The 21518-nt window shown below is 41.2% G+C and overlaps 1 protein-coding gene across 1 annotated transcript in view; it reads left to right on the top strand.

Annotated features, from left to right (window-relative positions):
• Positions 1 to 21518, top strand: part of LOC144682408 (high-affinity choline transporter 1-like) — a 108996-nt gene that overhangs the window by 61785 nt on the left and 25693 nt on the right. The window contains exons 4-5 of the mRNA XM_078544820.1: positions 9651 to 9799; positions 9913 to 10056. Coding sequence (XP_078400946.1) covers positions 9651 to 9799; positions 9913 to 10056 — 293 coding nt within the window. The remainder of the gene's footprint in view (positions 1 to 9650; positions 9800 to 9912; positions 10057 to 21518) is intronic.

Below are 21518 nucleotides of genomic sequence, written 5' to 3'. Positions count from 1 at the left end.
CTAGAATTGTTATCAGGGACAGAATGACTGAGCATGTGGACAAATATGAACAGATCAGAAAGAACCAGCATGGATTTGTAAAAGGTAAATCATGCCTCACGAACTTAGTTGAATTTTTTGAGGAGGGAGCAAAAGTGATGGGTAAAGGAGTGTCCTTGGACGTTATTTCTATGGACTTCCAGAAGTCATTCAATAAAGTTCCACACAACAGACTGTTAACAAAAATGAGAGTGCGTGGATTTAGAGATAACATACAGGCATCAGTACAGAATTGTTTAGCAGGTAGGAGACAGACCTGCTAGGCTAATGAATGTGTACTCAAATTGGCAGGATAAGGCTAGCACTGTACACCAGCAATAAGTACTGCAGCCTTAACTTTTCACTCTATTTATAAATGACCTAGATAAAGGAATAGAGAACAATAGATCCAGGTTTGCTGATGACATTAAGTTCAGTAATACAATAGATGGCATAGATGGGAGCAGAAAGCTGTAAAGAGACATTAATAGATTAAATGAGTGGACAAAATGATAACAGATGGTGTTTAATGTGGGGAACTGTTAGGAAAATCAAAGATAGATCAATGCATTTTCTAAATAGTGAGAAAGCAGTGTCACGAAACTAACAGATCTTTTTCATTATTTCATTGTGGTTTATTGTAAAGTAGGTTTATGGATGTGAGTGTGAATGGTTGTCTGTGTAGCTGATTTAATTGAATTAGAGTCAGATAGACTGCAAGCTTCAAATTATCAAAAGGGGTTAGGGGAAAAAGGCATTTGAAATGCTAATGAGTAAACATGGATGAGGGCAGTATGTAGGGTGTGAAGCATATTTGCATTTTTAGATAAGTGAAGAGTTGTTCAGGTTTCAAAGAGATGATAGGATGTTTACAACTAACAAGGTTAGCAAGGCCAAGCAGTGTATTTATTTTTCCCAAAGGTTCTGCCCATAGTGGCAATATGAAATATTTTTATATTATGGGAAAAGTAAATTTCTAAAGACACATGAACAATGGAATTTACGATTAAAGAGAGAGAAACATATATAAAGAGAGAGGAAGGCTATGTTATGGGGCCATGTAAGATCTACGAGGACCATGTAAAACAGCCTTAGGGAAGCCTCCAGCCACTTTGAAGAATTATTCTGTGTCCAGTAACCAAAAATGGAGGAAAGCCTTTGGAATTCCACTGTTGAGTGAGTGCTGTAGTAAACTCTCTGGCTTGATATTAAATTTAAAATCTATTTTGTACTGTTGCCTTAAAGAGGGTGTGTAGTTGGGAGTCAGGTTAATTAAGAATTTTGGGATTTGTTATAGTATTAAGTAACTGTAATCTTATGTAAGTGCTTGGAATCTTTTCTTTTTTTAATTAAAATTTTAAGTTAGTTTTTAAAATCTCTGAAGACGTCAGTGGACTCATTACTTCTGAGTTCAGTGCACAAATCTTCTCATAATAAATACAAATTGCAAAATCATTGTGATAGCATGGCCAAGTTTCCCATGTGGACTTGATCTACCTGGCACACATCACTTGCTACATCATAACAAAATTAGGGTTTCTTTGCGTGATTTTTGAAATTCATTGATTGGCTTGGAGTTGGTGAACCTTAAGACTGCAAGTACAAGAAGCACATTGAACTAAGGCATTGGTATTGGGATTTTACAGTGGTGAGACTGCAAAAATGGCTTTATCCATTGTTAAGACTTTTCTGGGAGTAGAAGACATAAATCTGATTGGTTTATAAAAGGTATCTAAGGGTAAATTTTCAGAATTGGCAGAAAAGTTGCAGTTGAGGTTAACTGCAGGGGAAAAGAAAGCAGGAATTATTGAAGTGATAGTATTGCATTTGCAATTGGAAGGAATACCTGAAGTCACCGTTGGTGGTAGTGAAACTTCAGTTAAAAAAAGAAGCTTGAACATGAACAAGCAATGGAAATGAAAAAAACTGGAATGAGAGGCAGAGGAAAAGAAAAGAGAAAGGGCATTTCAAAAAGAGCAAGCAGAAAGGCAGGAGAAAGAAAACAGGAAAGGGAATTGGCACTGGAGAAATTAGCAAGGAAGGAAAGAGATTATCAGCGTAAAAAGCTAGAAGTTAAAAAAGATATCTCAGAGGCTGAGGGAGATTCTGAGGATGAAAGGATTACTTCCAATCCAAAGCCCAGTGGGGAGATATTTAATTTGTGCAGGCTCTTCTGAAGTTTGAGGAAAGGAGCTAGAGATGCTCTTTATTTCATTTGAGAAAATAGCCAAGCAGATGAAATGGCAACAGGAAACCTGGACATTGCTTTTACAGCCTAGGTTGGTAGGTAGAGCTCATGAGGTTTATGCTTCATTGTCAGAAGAAGTATCAGTGGATTGTGATGCAGTAAAAAAGGCTATTTTGAGTGCATATGAATTGGTTCCTGAGAAGTATAGGCAGAAATTTAGGAATATAAAGAAACAGCCTGGTTAAACTTATATTGAGTTTGAGAGAGTAAAACAAAGTAATTTTGATCGGTGGACACAGACACAAAAGGTAGGGACAACATATGCAGCTCTTAGAGAAGTAATTCTTTTGTAAGAATTTAAAGATTCAATTCCTTCAGTAGTGAGAATTCATGTTGAGGAACAGAAGGTTAAAACAGCTAGGAAAGCAGCAGAGATAGCTGATGATTATGAGTTAGTTCATAGATCTAAATCTTTTTTCATCACCCTTTTAAATCTGAGAAGGATAGAAAGTGGGAAGGTGAAAGGAAGGTAGGTAGTCAGGGGAGTAGTTGGAAATCCTCATGAAATTTTTCTTCAGACAAAAAAGAAAGGTGCGGAGGATAGAAGTGACATTCGAAAACTGAGGTGTTTGCATTGAAATAAGGTTGGGCACATTAAGTCAATGTGTTGGAGGTTACAGAGAAAATCTGTTGCATTAGTTGGAACACAGAAAAGTTCTAGAAGTAAGGGCACCGTGGGTTCTGATATTCACGCACAGGAGAAAAAACAGTGGTTTGTGTATAGGTGAAGGAGGAAGAATCAGTGATAGATAAAGAAGTGGGAATGTGTTCACAATTTACCCAAGGGAGTTCTGAAGAGCAGGTTACAGAAATGTTTAAGGATTTTGTATGTGAAGAGAAAGTCTTTCCATGTATACAGGGTGGAGCAGGCAAAGACATTAAAAATTTAAAGTGACACAGGGGCTAGTCTATCCTTAATGTTATGGGATAGCGCTATTTGTTGTTCAGAGGGAGTATTGCAGGAAAAAGTGATAAGTGGGATTCATGGAGATGCTAAACCCATTCCATCGTGGAAGATAAATTTAAAGAGTAAGTGGAAAACAGGTGAAATGATTGTTGGAATAGTGGAAAAATTGCTCATTGCAGCCATTCAATTTATTTTAGGTAATGATATAGCTGGGTCACAGATGTTGGTGATGCCTACAGCAGTCGAGCAGTCTGCAGAGGTGCATTCAATAGAGGTGTTGTAGAAAGAGCATCCTGGATTGTTTCCAGATTGTGTAGTAATGAGATCACAAACTCAGATTAAAACAGGAAGAGGATAAATGTAAAAGGCAGGGAAAGTATGCTGATATTCAATTAGTTGATATTATCTTTGATACGATTGTTCAGGGAGAGAGAATGGAAGAGAATGAAGCTGAAGTATTTAGTTCAGTTAAATTGGTGCAGAAAGATCCATAAATAAAGCAGTTATATCACACAGTTTATTCAGAAATAGAGGCAGAATGTATTCCAGAACGTTATCACCTTAAAGGTAATGTGTGAATGAGGAAGCGGAGGCCCTCTCATGTTTCAGCAGATGAAAAATAGCACGTCAGTTAGTTAAACCACCTGGATACAGAAATGAGATATTGAGAGTAGCTCAGGAAATTCCAATAGGGGAACATTTAGGAATTAGAAAGACTCAGGCAAAAATACAAAAATATTTTGATTGGTCTGGATTGCATAAAGATATAGTCAAATTCTGTAGAACATGTCACATATGTCAGGTAACAGGAAAACTTCAAGCAGTGATTAAACCAGCATCTTTAATTCCAATCCAAGCATTTGAGGAACCTTTTACTAGGGTCCCCTGATTGGTTGTGTAGGGCCCCTCCCTAAGACTAAAAGTGGAACAATAATGCATGTGTCTACGAGGTTTCCGGAAGCTATACCTTTATGAAAAATTACAGCAAAGACAATTAGGGAAGAGTTGACTAAATTTTTTAAAAGGTATGGTTTGCCAAAAGAAACACAATCGGATCAGGGTTCAAATTTCATGTCACAGTTGTTTAAGGAAGTAATGAACGGCTTAGAGATAAAACAGTTTAAGTCATTAGCCTATCATCCTGAGACACAAGGTGCTATAGAATGATGGCATCAAACTTTAAAAACCATGATGAGAACTTATAGTCAAGACTATTCACAGGATTGGGATCGAGGAATTCCATTCTTGTTATTTGCTCCTAATGTATTGACAGGATTTAGCCCTTTTGAATTAGTCTATGGTCATGAGGTAAAGGGACCACTGAAGTTGATTTGGGAAAAATTAGTGGATCAAAATTCAGAAACTACTCTCCTGGATTATGTGACAAACTTCAGAGAAAGATTGAACAGAGCATGTGAGTTAGCTAAGGAACATTTAAAGATATCACATCAGGTGATGAAGGTAAAGGCAGATAAGAGGGCCAAAGTTCGTAGTTTTGTTGCTAAGGAAAAAGTGTTACTTTTATTACCAGTGTTGGGTGAACCAATATAGGTAAGATTTAGTGGACCTTACATAATAGAAAAGAAACTGAGTGAAATGAATTATTTAATATAAACTCCAGATAGAAGAAAGAAGCAGAGGGTGTGCCATGTAAATTTGATTTAAAAGTACTTTGACAGGGAACATGACCAAAAGGAGGCATTAGTGGTGGTAGATAAGGAGAAAGAGGTAGAAATGAAGGATTATGAAATTGATTTTCCTCTAATCAAATTGGATAATGAGGGAGTACTTAAAAATGTAAATAGAATATTGAGTTACCTTCCAGACAAGTGCCAAAGTGATTTGAAGAAGCTATTGCAATCATACAAAGCCATTTGTGGGAAGAAGCTGGGGAGGACAAATTTAGCTACACTTGATGTACATGCGGGTGATTCAGCTTCAATAAGGCAACATTCTTATAGATTATGACCAGCACAAGTACAGAAGGAAATTGAATTCATGCTTCAACATGACATCATTGAGCCTAGTTGCAGTAACTGGAGTTTGCCTATTGTGATGTTACCGAAACCGAATTGAACACAAAGACTGTGTGTGGATTATCGAAAAGTGAATGCAGTGATGAAAAGGGATTCATATCCTATTCCACGGTTGGAAGATTGCATTGAGAAAGTGGGACAATCAACGTTTATGACAAAGATTGACTTGCTGAGAAGATATTGGCAAGCACCGTTATTGGAGAGAGCAAAGGGGATATCGGCTTTTGTGATGCCAGGTGGATTGTATCATTTTAAAGTTATGCCATTTGGTATGAAAAACGCAAGAGCCACATTTCAAAGACTGACAGCAAAGTGATTGCAGAGCTGAGCAATTGTGCTGTTTGTATTGATGACTTGATAGTTTTCAGTCAAACGTGGGAGGAGCATTTACAACATCTGAAAGAACTGTTTGATCAACTGCAAGAAGCTAATTTGGTGGCAAACTTGGCTAAGGGTGAGTTTGCAAAAACGCAAGTTACATATCTAGGCCATCCCATTGGACATGGTAAGGTGGCTCTGAGAGATATGAAAGTAAAAGCCATCATGAATTTCCCCGTGCCTACAACAAAACAAGAAGTTTTGAGATTTCTGGGCATGAGTTGATTTTACCGGAAGTTTGTACCAAATTTTAGCCGTGTGTTTGTTCTGTTGACTGAGCTATAAAAAAAGAACAAGAAGTTTCAATGGGCACAGCAGTGTCAGAATGCATTTGACAATTTAAAAACTGTATTGACTACAACACCAATTTTGACAGTACCTAATTATGCCAAATAATTTAAGTTGACAGTTGACGCAAGTGATGTAGGTATTGGTGCTGTATCGTTACAAGAAGAAGAAACTGGAATTGGGAAACCGATAGAATATTTTTCACAAAAGCTAAATGTACATCAAAGAAGATTTTCAACCATTGAAAAGGAAACTCTGGGTCTGGTGTTAGTGTTGCAGCATTTCGAGATTTATGTTGTAAGCAATTTGTCAGAAACAATTGTTGATACAGACCACAGTCCTTTAAAATTTCTGGACAAATTTCGAGACCAAAGTACAAGACTGTTCAGATGGACTTTATTACTGCATCTGTTTAATTTACCGATTGTACATGTGGCTGGATGGGAAAATCGAATTGCAGATGCATTGTCGAGAGTTTAAAGCTCAAAAGAAATTGGACATTTAAAACATGGACACTTGACTGAAATGACCTCTGTTGCTACAAAAGACTTGTATATATTGTTATGGCAATGCGTATACCTGGCAATCTAATAGTTTGTGTATATAGATAAGTATAGTAAATAATGTAAGATGGGCTGAAAAAATGAAACCATCTTTAAAAATTATGATGGTTAATTTTCCATAGGGATGGAGGTGTCATGAAATGAATGTATTTTTTCCATTGTATTACTGTGATTTATTGCAAAGTAAGTTTATGGGTTTGAGTGTGGATGGTTGTCTGTGTAGCTGATTTAATTGAATTAGAGTCAGATAGACTGCAAGCTTCAAATTATCAAAAGAAGTTAGGGGTAAAAGGCACTTGAAATGTTAATGAGTAAGCATGGATGAAGTCTTAGCACATAATGTGTGAAGCAAGTTTGCATTTTTAGACAAGTGAAGAGTTGTTTGGGTTTCAAATGGATGATAGGATGTTTACAGTTAACAAGGTGAGCAAGGCCAAGCTGTGTATTTATTTTTCCCAAAGGTACTGACCATATTGGCAACATGAAAGATTTTTATATTATGGGAAAAGTAAATTTCTAAAGTCATATAAATGATGGAATTTACATATTAAAGAGAGAGAAATATATATAAAGAGAGTAGAAGACTATGTTATGGGGCCATGTAATATCTAAGAGGACCATGCAAAACAGCCATGGGGAAGCCTCCAGACACTTTTGAAGAAGCCTGTTATGTCCAGTAACCAAAAGTGGAGGAAAGCCTTTGGAATTCTACTGTTGAGTGGTTACTGTAGTAAACTTGCTGGCTTGCTATTTAAATTTAAAATCTATTTTGTACTGTTGCCTTAAAGAGGGTGTGTATTTGGTAGTCAGGTTAATTAGGAATTTTGGGATTTGTTATAGTATTAAGCATCTGTGATCTTATGTATGTGCTTGACATCTTTTCTTTTGTTAATAAATGTTTTAATTTAGTTTTTAAAATCTCTAAAGGCATCAGTGAATTCATTACTTATGAATTCAGTGCACAAATCTTCTCGTAATAAATCCAAATTGCAAAACAGTTGTGACCAAGCGTGGCCAAGTTTCCTTTGTGGATTTGGTCCACCTGGCACACATCACCTGCCACATCATAACAGCAGGAACTGTAAAGAAGCAGAGATTTAGGAGTCCATGTACAGACGTCACTAAAAGCTAGTGCACAGGTACAAAAGGACAATTAAAAAGACCAATAGAGTATTAGCCTTAACTCAATGGGGCCACAATACAAAGGGTTGGAGTTTGTGCAATAGTTATATAAAGCTCTGGTTGGCATCCATACTGCATCCAGTTCTGGGCACCACACCTCAGGAAGGGTACATTAGCCGTGGAAAAGGTGCAGTGCAGATTCAGCAGAATAATATTGGGGCTCAAAGGTTACATTATGAGGACATGTCATATAGATTAGGTTTGTATTCCCTTGATTACAGAAGATTAAGCACCAACCCAATTGAGGTAGTTAAGATGATTAAATGATTAAACAGGGCACAACTGGGAGACAGATGCTAATGGCTGTGATCTCTGGAGGGATATTGGAAGAGATGAGCAGAAATGGAAAGCTCTGTTGGCTGAGAAGAGGGCCCCAGAGAAAACAGAGGCTAGCAATTCGGGCACCTTCTCAGCCCACTGTTTTCCTCCCTAGCAAATACAGCAGAGACTGCCATGTCATTGTGGGGCTCCTGAGCCACATCAGGCGATGCTTAGCACAGAGTTTACCACCATGGCATAAACTATCATCTTATGAGATGGAAGGATGCCACCTAAAGGGGAGACGAAGAAGAACTATTTTCTTTAATGGCAGATTCCAGAGCAACGGGCCTTAACCTTAAAATTAGAGCTGGGCAGTTCAGGGCTGATGTCAGGAAGCACTTCTTCACACTTCCTTGCACCCTAAAATCTGTTGATAGACAAGGATATTAGCAGTTAGAGAACCAAGGTGTGTAAATTGAACTTAAAGACAGATCAGTCATGAATTGAATGGGGAACAGGCTTAAGGGATTGAAAGGCATTTTAATGTTCTTATGCTCCTTTGCAAGGTTAAGAAATGAGTCACCACTCTTGTAGCCACAGTGTTGGCATAGAAGTTTCTAATCACTGTTAACTCCCAGGTTGCTGGTGGTGGCAGACTTGGTAATGATGGTGCTGTTGAAGACATGGCAGAGATGGCTGGGATACTTCTTAATTGAGATAGTTAATACCTGCCATTGATGTGGCACAAATTTTACCTGCCACTTGTCAGCCCAATTCTGAACATTATTTAGGTCTTGCTACAGTCTGGCACAGGACATTTCATTTGCAGAGGAGTAGTGAACGGAGTTTGTCACTATGGAATCATTAGCCATCAGCCTGACTCCAGACTTTGTTACAGAGGGAAAGCATCAGTAATAGTTGGACTGAGAATGCTTCCACAAGGACAATGTCCTTGGGCTACAATAATTGACTACTGACAAGTACAACCATCTTCCTTTGTGCCAGGAATAGCTCAGTCATTGCAGAACTTTCCATTTGCCTCCAATTGATTTCAGTTTTGCTAGGCCTTCCTACTACTAAAAATTCTGCCATGGTGTTGAGGACACCTATTTTTACTTTTCTTCTGGCAGTCAACTCTTCCATCTATAACTGTATCAAAACTGTAATGAGATCTGGAGCCAAGTGCTCCTGCTGAAATGAATACTGAGAACCAATGAGTAGGTGTCACTTGCTACCACCCTTAATAATGCCTTACAACAATTTACTAATGATTGGGAGAAGGCTTATGGGGGGGGTGGGTGGGAGGCATAACTGGGGATGTGGATTTCTGAGGGGTGATTTTTACCTTTGCAGTAAACCAGATCTGGATCGCCCAGCCATTATAGAACCTGTACAATTTTCAATGGGCACTGGGTCCTCACTCTAAGATAAAGATGCTATTCCTAGCCTAACCTTCTGAGTTCACCATTGAACTAAGGTTGTTCTTCCAGCTTATTGACGATGGAAAAGTGAGGAATATGCAGGACCATGAGGTTGGGTTGTGGTGGTATACAATTTTGCTGCTACTGCTGGTCCATAGCTCAGTTTTGAGTTGCTAGACATGTCCTTTGCCTCTTCCATCATTAAATGAAACTTTTGTTTCTCTTGATGTTTTAGCTTGCATAAAAGGCAGTTCCTTTAAAGTTTTATCAGTTGATAGCCACAAGTTGACACTGTAGTTGCCATCTATTAGATCAAAATTCATAACTAATAAATATTTTCTCCTTTAGGTTCATCATTGAGTGTGATTTTTGAAATCAACGTTCATTTGGCCATTGTTATTTCGACGGTGGTAGCAGTTTTTTACACTCTGATTGGCGGTTTATACTCAGTTGCATACACAGACATGGCCCAACTGTTCTGTATCTTTGTAGGACTGGTGAGTTTATAAAGGTAGTTTCAAACTATTGAAAGGGTTAAATTTCAAACATCTGGTTATACAGAATGTATTTAACAGTGGATTAAGACTTCTTGCTTTGATTCTTCATGCAGTACATTAGCCTGCCTTTTGCTGCTTTACATCCTGCCGTTACAAATATTGCCATCACCTTTACAAAGTATGTTTACCGTGAACCATGGTTTGGAAGCATAAGCCCTGAAAGTGCTTGGATTTGGGTTGACAATTACTTTTTGATGGTATGTATGCAGTATTAATTATTACAATATGTGTACGGTAAATTAAGTCACACTATTTCCTCCAAGGCACCAGCTAAAGAAAGTTTTTTTTCCTCTGTATCTCTAAAGACACTAGCACTACAGAAGCAATGTGAATGGTTTCCAATGGCATGTCAGGCTGCCATTGTCTCTTGCAGCACAGGATATCTCCCCTCATTAGTCTGTACAGAGCTAGAGTATCCCATCGTGGATACTAATTGCAGTACTTGCATTACAGGTTTTAATTTTGTAGCTCCAAATAGTGAGGCTGTGGCATAGTGACAATGTCACTGGACTGGTAATCCAGAGGCCCAGGCTAATGCTCCAGGGACATGGGCTCAAAACCCAACACAGTTGCTGGTGGAATTTAAGTTAAATTAATAAATTGATAGTCATGGTAACAACGAAAGCATGGTTGATTGTTGTGAAATCCCATCTGCTCCATTAATGTCCTTACCTGGTCTGGCATATGTGTGACTCCAGACCCACAGCAATGTGGTTGACTCTTAAATAGCCTAGCAAGCCACTCAGTTGTATCAAATCACTACAAAGCCAAAAATTAATGAACGAATGAAACCAGATGAACCACCTGGCATCAACCTACACACTGGAAATGACAAGGGCACACCAAACCCTTCAAAGCCCTCCTTACTAATGTCTGGGGGCTTGTGCCAAAATTAGGAGAGCTATCTCACAGACTAGTCAAGCAACAGCCTGACATAGTCACACTCACTGAATCACACATTACATCAGACAATGGGCAGGATTTTCTGGCCCCACCTGCCGCTGGGATCATCCAGTCGCACTGGTAATCAATGAACTTTTGGCTGAGCTGCCACATCCCCCCGTGGGGGGTCCAGCCATGGCGGAACTGGAAAATCCTGGCCAATGTCCCAGATACCAGGATCACCATCCCTGGGTATGTCCCGTCCCACCGGCAGGACAGACCCACTAAAGGTGGTGGCATAGTGGTAAACAGTCGAGGGGAAGTTGTCCTGGGAGTCTTCAACATTGACTCTAGACTCGATGAAGTCTCATGGTATCAAGCCAAACATGAGCAAAGAAACCTCCTGCTGATTACCACCTACCGTTCTGTCCCCCACACCACCACATACTAAATCAGTACTCCTCTATTTTGAACACTAACTGGAAGAAGCATTGAGGGTGTCAAGAGCACAGAATGTACTCTGGATAGGGGACTTCAAAGTCCATCACCAAGACCACCACTACTGACCAAGCTGGCCGAGTCCTAAAGGACATGGCTGCTAAACTGAGTCTTCAGCAGGTGGTGAGGGGACCAACATGAGGGGAAAACCTACATGACCTCATCCTCATCAATCTATCTGTCACAGATGCATCTGTAAATGACAGCATTAGATTGAAGTGACCACAGCACAGTCCTTGTGGAGACAAAGTCCAATCTTTACATTGAGGATGCCCTCCATCGTGCTGTGGGGCATGACCACCATGCTGAATGGGATAGATTTTGAACAGATCTAGCCACTAAACACTGGGAATCCATCAGGTGCTGTGGGCCATCAGCAGAGGCAGAAGAATTGTATTCAACCACAATCCATAATCTCATGGCCCAGCATATGTCTCACTCTATCATTACAGTCAAGCAGGGAGATCAACCCTGGTTCAATGAACAGTGAAGGCGGGCATATTGGAGCAGCACCAGCCATACCTAAAAATGAGGTGTCAACTGCTGGAGCTACTACACAGAACTACTTACACTGCGGGTCTCAGGCAGGGCTGCACTCTAAATCAGAAACCAGCATTACAACCGAGAGGGGATGGGGGGGTGGGTGGGAGGAGGGTGGTGGGAAGGTTGACAGAGACATGGAGGTCAATGGGTTATGGTGGGTTTGGAGGGGAGGGTGATGATAGCAGGCGGAAGGAAGACCGAAGGTGGGGAAGCTGGAGCCCAACATGAAAGTCTAGGACACAGACACAGAAGGGGGTGGATGGGAATCAAACTGTCTGTATAGGAGGTGATGCATGTAGACTTTTGAATAGGAGGTGTGGGGGTGTTATGTTAGTGTGGCACAAGAAAAATGGGTTGCACAGAGACTCATGGGCCTGAATCTTCGGCTCGGCGAGCGGGGGCATGCGTCATGATGTCACTGCACGTCATTTAGATTTTCAGCCTGCCAAACTGTCAAAGGCCTATTAAGGCCATTTAAAAAGGCAATTAAGCAATTACCTGAGCTGCCTGTCCAACCTTAAGGTTTCAAGAATGATTTTAAATTTTCACACAAGTTTTTATTAAAATTAATGCACATGTCCCAGCTCATGTGGTAATTTCACATGAGGGAACATGTCGTAAAAATTGCTTTTCCACTTTATTAACCTTTTAAAACTTAAAACTTATCCGTGCCTCAGGGAAATTTGTACGCTCTTTCGTGCGCTTTAATTGACCCGCCCACGTAAAATGGCAGCGCAGACCCGATCTGGGGCGCCGATCGGGTCCATGCCTGCCTCTGCACAACCCCCCCAACGGGGGGAGAATTCTACCCATAGAGGTGGGGGATGGGAAGGCTGGCACATGAGGTGCAGGTTGCACAGCGGCTCATGGATGGGGGCCGGGCTTAAGGAGGAAGGCTGTGTTCTAATTAGTCATGAAGGAACCAGGAATGCTCATTGAAAAGCAGTCCCTGGTCTGGGGCCAAGAAGTCAGAGTGAGAGATTAAAGACAGTCCTGGGGCTTTGTCCACATCAAAGTCAGCATTAGATTAAAGGCAGTCCTGGGGCTTTGTGAGCCATGCTACAGGGCTATGCATGGCATGCACATCGTAGTCCTGCTCCAGGGAGGGGCAAGGCCTATGTGCTCAATTGGGATAAGGTGCAGCTTGGTATGCAGGATGTGTTCATGTGTTTCCTTAAATTCAATTAAGTCTATTCCGTGACGTTCCCAAGGCCTTCATGGAAAAGTAGAAGGTAATTGTGGTTCTTTTTGTTCTTGACTGTTTAATGCACATGTAAGACAATTGGAGATCCTTTCTTCTATAGAATGAGTAATGCTTGGCCACCAGACTGATTGCTGGGCTCTCACATGATACTTTACTATTCCTAAATGACCGTGGTGAAGACTTTGAGGAATATAAAGCTGAAGAGCTCTCAGTATGACTATTCTCTTGTTGAAGACTAGTAAATTGTCAATGACAGTGAGATGTTTGTGATGGAGATATAGCCTGGCCATCCTTCTAGACAATATTCTCATTTTTAGAGACATTCTTCATCTTGCTGCTGTGCTTCTTTTAATTCCTGCAACTTTTTTGCAGTACCTGGTAAGTGTTAAGCGATTAAGGATGTATATGCTTCAACTTCCTCGGTGAAGTGTAAATCCTCTTGTGAGGTTCTTTCTGATGGTATCTGCAACAGTGTGTCTGCTATCGTTTGATACTTTCCTTTAATATACTCTGCTATAGAGCCATATCTCATCAATCTTAATTTGAACCACTGGATGGCATCCTCACAATTTCTTTCATGTCCAAAAGAGTGATCAGAAGCACTAGTTTAATTTTGTAGTTCAATTTTGAAACATAATGCCATGATGTAGCCTGAGAATTTTTTACACGCCCATTTTACTGCCAATGCTTCCTTTACAACTGTGGCGTATCTTTGCTCAGTTACTGTTAGTGACCTTGAGGCATAAAAGACTGGTCTACACTTGCAATCTCTCTGTACTCCCATTATGGTCGGCAACATTGGGTTATAATGTGCCAAGATTTCAGGCGAGATTAAAAGTTGTTTAATCTTTTCAAAACCATTTTTCTGGTCCACATTGCAGCACCACTGTTGACCAGTTTCAACTGCTGTCTCAAAGGCTCATTGACCTATGCTGAGGAACTTGCATACTTGATTGACCACCCTGAAGAATCTTTGAAGCTCAGTTATGTTCCTGGGTTGTGGAAAATCTCTGATCACTTTTGTTTTTGGTGGATCAACTGCAATTCCAGTGGCTTGTATAATGTGACCTAGAAACTTGATCATACGCTTGGTAAACTCACATTTTTCATTCAATATTAGGCCTTCTTTCTGTAAGATTCTCAGGACTGCTCTGACTCTGTGGCCACGCTCTTCTCTCATGGAGCCATGTACCGGTATGCCCTCCATGTGACATATTACTCCTTCCATGCCTTCTAAAGTTTGACACATTGTTCTCTGAAAAACTTCTGGAGCGGATGCTTTCCAAAGAGAAATCTATTGAAACAATAATGAATAAATGGCATTATAAATGTGGTTAGCAATCTGGATTCTTTGTTTAGCAGCAACTGCCAAAATCCATTGTTTGCATCCAATTTGGTAAATATAGTACTCTTGGCTAGTTTGGCAAAGCTCTCATCCACTGAGGCCATTGGGTGGCTCTCATGTTCCACTGATTTGGTTAGTTGAGTTAAATCCACACAGATTCCTATAGACCGCTTTGGCATTGGGACCGTAACCATTCCTGAACATCATTTTATTAGCATGATGACCAGTGAGATAACCCCTTGCTGCTGCATCTTTTCAATTTCACTTTTGATTTTGTCCAAGAGTGAGTGAGCGACTTTCCTCGTGTCAAAAAGGCTGATTGGATTAGCATCAGCTCGTAGGGTGATGTTTTACTTGGTCTTTAATTTTCCTAGTCCAGTAAACAATTTTGGAAATTCATATCTGAGTGTACTGCAGTAATTCGCATCAGCAACTTCATCTACTTTATAGGTTAACTTCAATTTTAAGAATGCTTTTTTGCTTAATAGAGTGCATACTTGATTTTGAATGACATTGAAAGGTTCGATGATTTCTCTACCTTTATACTTCAACTTTGCCATGACCAGGCCTTTAACTTTCAATGTAGTCCCACCAGGACCCTGTAATTTGATAGGTGAGGGTTGCAATATAATCTTTTTGAGCCATTTGACTTCATCTGATAAAACAGAAACCCCTGCTCCTGTGTCCCATTTATCTCCCCTAGGTAGGTTACTTCATTTGTTTGTGGTTCTCCCACTTCTCATATGTAGCTCTGTTTTAAAATTTTCTCCCTCTTATTACAGATTGTCAGTGTTTTTGAATGATGGACAGTTTTGAAATGCTTTATTTTTCCTCAGTTTTGGCACTTTGCTTGCCCTGCTGGACATTCTTCTTGTACTGTTGCCACCACACCCAAGACATTTAAAGATGGTGGTTAGCATTTTTTTCCCATTTTGGCGGCTTAGGCTTTAGCGTGATCTCTCTCATATGGCCTACAAACTGAATAGCCTAACTCGATCTTCTCCACAGGACCTCTCCTTCTCCATAAACAGACACCCAATTTTGTTTTCTGAGTTCCATTTGCCTTGCAATTGGTACTGCTTTTACTAGTGTTAAATCCTCTCTTGCCTGTAAGAGATCTGATAATGCTTTGTCTAGGACCCCTACTACAATTCTGCCATGAATCAACTCATCCTTTAAGATTCCATAATCCTTGCCAGCCTATATAGATCATTGGTGAATGAATCCATGCCTTCTCCTGGTCTTTGCTTTCTATTGTTAAATTTAGCCCTTTCAATTTATAAGTTTCTACGGACACTTAAATATGAAATGTTCGTAAGAAGTTGAAGTCTCATCAACCCACTGCCTTGCTATCATGTCATCAGCAATAGTAAAGTAGTGTGCTGACCTGGTCTTTTTGAGCTTTTTTGTGTAAACCAGAAGCAGTGAACCTCTTTATCCAGCTGTCCCAGCTCTGAGCTTGTTGTGAACCTTCAGCACTCCAAAATGGTTCTGGGAATGGTAATGTGGATTCCATGCTCTGACTGAGCCCTGGAATTGTTGCTGCTTCACTGGTGCAGCTTGTTGCTTTGGGTCTGTGCTCATTGCTGTCCATATTCCTGGTCTGTGTCTCAGCTTGCATCTGATGCACCCATGATGTTCCGACTTCGTGGTGAGTCTTATATTTGATCATTTTATTCTTTCAAGGATCTCTTGACTTGAGAGGTCTATAGCCTCTACTTAAGGTTCTCTGGGTCTTTTACTCATTGCCACCATGTTTCGTTGTGTGGTCAGGATCAAGATGGGGTCCTTTGGGGCTTGCCTATTCTCCCAAAGTAAACTGCTCGAGACTATAGTTTCTCAAAACCATTACTATTTATTTAAAGCTACTATGAACATATTGGGAGCTCTGTGCAAGGTTGGAACTTCTCCTTCCAGATCTCTGTTGCTCAATTATGTGATGTGACATCATTGTTACATCAGCATCATGTATGATTCTGATGTTAACTCTTTACCAGGGTGGGTGGAAGGTGGAAAACCAATGCAACTTCTACCATCTCCTCAATGTAAAATTGGCCTGCCAAGGGGAATTCTGTGGGCTATCCTGCCTTAGCGGAACGAATTGAGGTGGGTGTCTCTGAACTACTACTTACATGTACCAGCAGCTCACTTCAACTTACCAAGCGGTCTGTTTTTTGAGTTTGGGACTGAGTCTGCCAGAGCTCCATTCCACTGTACTTTCACTGGCTGAGTGTTAAGGAGCTTACTCAGCAATGGCAGCGGTGACAAGAACTTGCATTTATATAGCATCTTGCTGTCCCAAGGCACTTCACTGAAATGTAATCAACATTTATCAAAGATCATGAGGAGATATTAGGAGGTATATTATAAGAAGCCTCTCAAAGGAGGAGATAGTGGGAGAGAGGCAGAGAGGTTTAGGGAGTAAATCCCATAGCTCAGAGCCTGGGTAGCTGATGGTGTGACCAAAAATATTAGGGTGAAAAAAATCAAGGATGCATAAGAAGCCAGAATGAGTGCAGAAATCTAGGAGGGGTGTGTGAGATTGAACAGAAAAAGAGGAGAGAGGCATTGGAGGGATTTGAATGTAACAATGAGAATTTCAAATTTGAGAATCAATGTAGATCAGCGGGCATGGTGAACCAGACTTGGTGCAAGTTAGGAAATGGACAATAGAGTTTTGGATCAGCTAAAGTCCATAGAGAGTGAAAGATTGGAGGTTAGCCAAAGAGCATTGAAATAGTTGAGTCTGGAGACACCAAATGCATAAATGAGGGTTGCATTGGCAGATGGGCTAAGGAAGGAGTGGAGTAAGGAGATATAACAGAAGGGGAAGTAGGCAGTCTTGGTGATGAAGACAATATAATCAGTACCTCAATAAGAGTCAAAGAAGACTTTGAGGTTGACTGTATCCAGGGAATCATTAGCAATGATGGTTGGAATCAGTGGATGTAATACATGGCCAGGCAATGGAAATTGTGGCAAAGGGCAAAAATAATGGCTTTGGTTTTCCTACTCCTTGCGATTATTTTAAATGTATTTCCTTAGTTGAAGCATCATCAATCAACGGAAGAAATATATTACTATTTAGCCTATCATAATCTTTCATTCAGTTGAAAACCTCTATCAGATCATCCTTCAGCCTTCTCAGATCCAGTGAAAAGGGTCCTTAATATCTCAACTCTCCCTTGATAACCACAACCAATAAAACTCAGTAACATCCAATTAAATGTGTTGTAAACTGCCTTTTAGAATGTTTTCTTCCCAAGATCTTTTATTGGAAATTTATTTTTAAAAAAGTTACACACACAAATTCTGCTGTAAGATTTTGCAGAACTTGAATATTGCTAGAAAGAGTGACATGTTGCTAAAGCTTTTCATTTGGCACTTATCGGGACAAATATAAGAATGTCAAATTTCAACCAATCACAACTATTTATACTACAAGCCAAAAGGATGCTGCTGATTGGCATGTCGATGTTCATTGGCTGAGACATTGCCATAGAGAAAGCAATGGAGAACTATAGGCTCCGTAAGATCCCAGGTAATTAAAAAGAACACAAGACTTAAACATATTCCTTTTGTTTGCAAGGAACAGGACATATGAATGTATGTCGCATCTAGCAAGCGTAAATGTGCCATGTCACAAGCTTGACTGATTACCTTAAATAGGTTGTTAGCACATCTATTCGTGCAATCAGGATTGTTCAATAAGTGTTGCCCAATTACAGAATCACATCTAACTGTAGATGTTTTGTTTTGGGTTTTGCAAGCATGAGCTGGTTGAGCGCAGTCTGTACTCTGCTTATTGCGAACAACCAAAGGAACATGCTGCTTGATTTGATCAGCCAATCATTAGGAATTATGGCCTCTGTATCTGAAATCACACAAGCACTGAAATTAATACACAATGTTTCTCAAATGTGTGGTAGGCAGAAATCCTTTTGGACTAATGGCAGCATCCTTTTCATGGAAAATGCCATTCGCATAGCCACTGAATAGTAACAGTGTGAAACGGCTTCCTCAACCTATTGTTCAAATTTTTGAGATACTTTGCCTTTCCAGGGTAATTTGAGATAGAATGGGCACTTTGAACAACAGGTTAAGCAAGTTGTTTCACACTGCTACTATGCAGTGTCTATGCAAATGGTATTTTCCACTAACAGGATGCGGCTGTCGGTCTGAAAAGATGTTCTGCCTACCACATAATTGAGAAATATCGTGTACAAATTTCAGATCTGGTGTGATTCCAGATACATAGGCCATGTGTCCCAGTGGCTGGCTGATCAAATCAAACAGCATGTCCCTTAAGATGTTCATAATAAACAAAGTACAGACTACAATCAACCAGCTGCGTTTGCAAATCCCAAAATGAAACACTTACTGTTAGATGCGATTCCATGATTGGGCAGCATTTGCTGAGTGAACTAGTAGCTACACTAACGGCTAATTTAAAATAATCAGTTGAACTCGTAATGTGGCTCATTTACCCTTGCTAGAAGTGACATACATTCATTTCCATCGACCTGTTCTCTGCAAACAAAAGGAATATATTCAAGCTTTGCACATTTTTTGAATTACCTGGGAGCTTAGGAAGCTTCCCCGTTGCTTCTCCATGGCAATGCCCAAGCCAATTAGAATCATCCTGTCAACCAATCAGCATCATTTTTTATTGTGATCATTTGAAATTTGGCATTTTTGCATTTGTCATCTTGGGTGCAAAATTACAAGCTTTAGCAACATCTCTCTGTTCAGCAATATCCAAAAGATTTTATTGTATCTTCAAGACTGATTCAAAACCAACACAGCCACACAATCTAAAATTAATTATAAAACACTACAATGCAAGCAATACAGCAATAATGTTACAAGAAAAAACCATACATACAATCACAAACAAATGATGAGTCTTTATTGACTGTAGGTCCTCGAGATGACTGGCCAAATCACCTCCTCCCGACTGCTGTAAGGAGGTTCCATTGACAACCACTTATTATATCTTCTTTCAAAGCAGACAGGATGGATTAAATTTTATCAGCCCTTTGGGGACAGGGTAGGAGGCTGGAAGGCAAGCAAAATGGTGCAGGTTAACTTTGGATGGCATGCCCAACCTCTTCCCACCACCATGTCATTTTGTCAGAGGCAGGAAAGGTGTTAGATAGCCCACCAGTATCAAATTGAGCCACTTGTGGCTAATTAACAGCATTTTCCTGCCTCCACTGGCATTTTAGCAGTGAATTGGGGTTCTTCCACCAAATGGGGAGATCATCAGGTAAACCCTGGCAGCCTCCCAGCGGGCTCTGACGGGGGAAGGTTGGTGGAGGGCCTCCCTGTTGGGAACTCTTTGGCCCACAGATTCAGACCCTTGTAACAATGATTGCCCCCACAGAATTGGTGCTACCCGTCCTCAGCAACCCACCAGCCTGCCCTTGCTGGGGCATACCTTTTTGGCCGCAGCCTCCTAAGAATTCACTTGCCTGACTTTGAGAGCACATGGCCATTAATGTGCCCTCATCCTCCAGGTACAACCCATCAATGACCACGACCAGCCCTCCTGGTAGCCATTTAAATGGTTGCCAGTGGGAAAATGCAACCCTGGTGGCCCTGCCTACTGAAGTGGGGTCACTCTCCACTTCTGCCACCTTTGCAGTATTACAGTCAATGTTACACTGATAGGATAACAATTTCCAATAAAAGTCTCTTTTTATACAAATTATCCAATGGAGTCAAGTTCTTTGTTTGAACCATGGAGTTAAAGCCCAGCCTGACATTGTCCACCCTCCATGAGTTTCTAGAATTCACACACATGCCTTCTGTCTCTGATCAAACAAGTGTTTACAATATTGTCCCTTATCTCATCCTAGGCTAATTTTAACAACTTCCTTGAATCATCTCATCCCCAATTTGTAAACTAAGGCTGGAATTTTCCGCCCCCATTGGCACGGGCGTCATGGCAGGCGATGGGGGAATAAAATGGTGAGAAGGCCAAAAATCAGTTTCACGCTGGTGTGAAACCACAGCGGGATCATCCAATGATGTCCACTACGGTGGAACACGAATCCCGCTAAAGACCGGCATGAACCCAATTTGCATCCCAGTAATGGGATGCAAAGTAAGGCCCAATTGAAATTGCTTCCCCCATGTCAGATTTACCATTACGCCAGCGGGAAAACACGCCGGCCCAGAACACGTCTGGACAAGTGTGACATTCAGAAGTTGGAACTTTACATTTAGGGCCTTGTTCAGATTGGGGACACCCAAGGAGCAGAAAATGCTGGAGCCCTATAGCTACCGGACCCTAGAGGAACACATGCATCACATGCTGGGTGGATTCTCATGGACATGGCTCCACCATGAAGTAACTCTTGGAAGGTGGGAGGTCTCCATTGATGTCTCGAATTTGCTTCAGAACATCACGGTCTTGGCCATGGATTGCTATGGATGATCGGTGAGTGGGGGAACAGGAAAGTGTACAGGGGGTATGGGGGGGGGGGGGGGGGGGGGGGTGCGGGGATGGGAGAGGAAGGTCTAAGTTTGACTGGGACAGGGAGGTGTACTGAGGGGGTTAGGTCAGGAGGGGGTCAAAGGTGTTGAGGGGGTAAGGTTGGGAGGGGACGCGAAGGCATTGGGGGGTGGTGAGGTTGGGAGGGGATGAAGGTGTTGGGAGGGAGAAGTTGGGAGTGGGGAAGAGGGAGTGGGGGAGAGGAGGGTGTAACGGAGGAGAATGTGGCTGGTGGGGAGGCAGGTATGAGGGGGGAGGAAGGTGTAATGGGAAGGAGTTTGGAGGGGGAAGGACTTCAGAGGGGGGAAGGAGTTCAGAGGGGGGAAGGAGTTTGGGGAATGAAGGAGTTTGAAGTGGGGAAAGGGGTTTGGGGAGAGGAAGGTGTTCAAAGGGAGTAAGGAGTCCAGGGGGAGGAAGGAGTCTGGGGAAAGGAACGAGTTCAGAGGGGGAAGGAAGAAGGGTAGAGGCGGGAGTAAACATGGAGGAGGGAGTAAACGTGGAGGAGGAAGTATTGGGGGTGGGGGCACGATGTCCACATGAACATGCAAGGGAGGGATCTTGGAGTCAACGGCTGTCTCCTCGGGAGGGAACTGAAGGTGGGTGTGGTTGGGGGGAATGGTGAGTATGAGAGGGGATAGAGCAAGCTGGAAGGGTGGGAGGGTGAGGGTTCGATGGTAGCAGTAGAAGG

This window comes from Cetorhinus maximus, chromosome 7, assembly GCF_964194155.1.
Source record: "Cetorhinus maximus chromosome 7, sCetMax3.hap1.1, whole genome shotgun sequence".
Lineage (NCBI taxonomy): Eukaryota > Metazoa > Chordata > Chondrichthyes > Lamniformes > Cetorhinidae > Cetorhinus > Cetorhinus maximus.
This window is presented reverse-complemented; position numbering and strand designations above follow the sequence as displayed.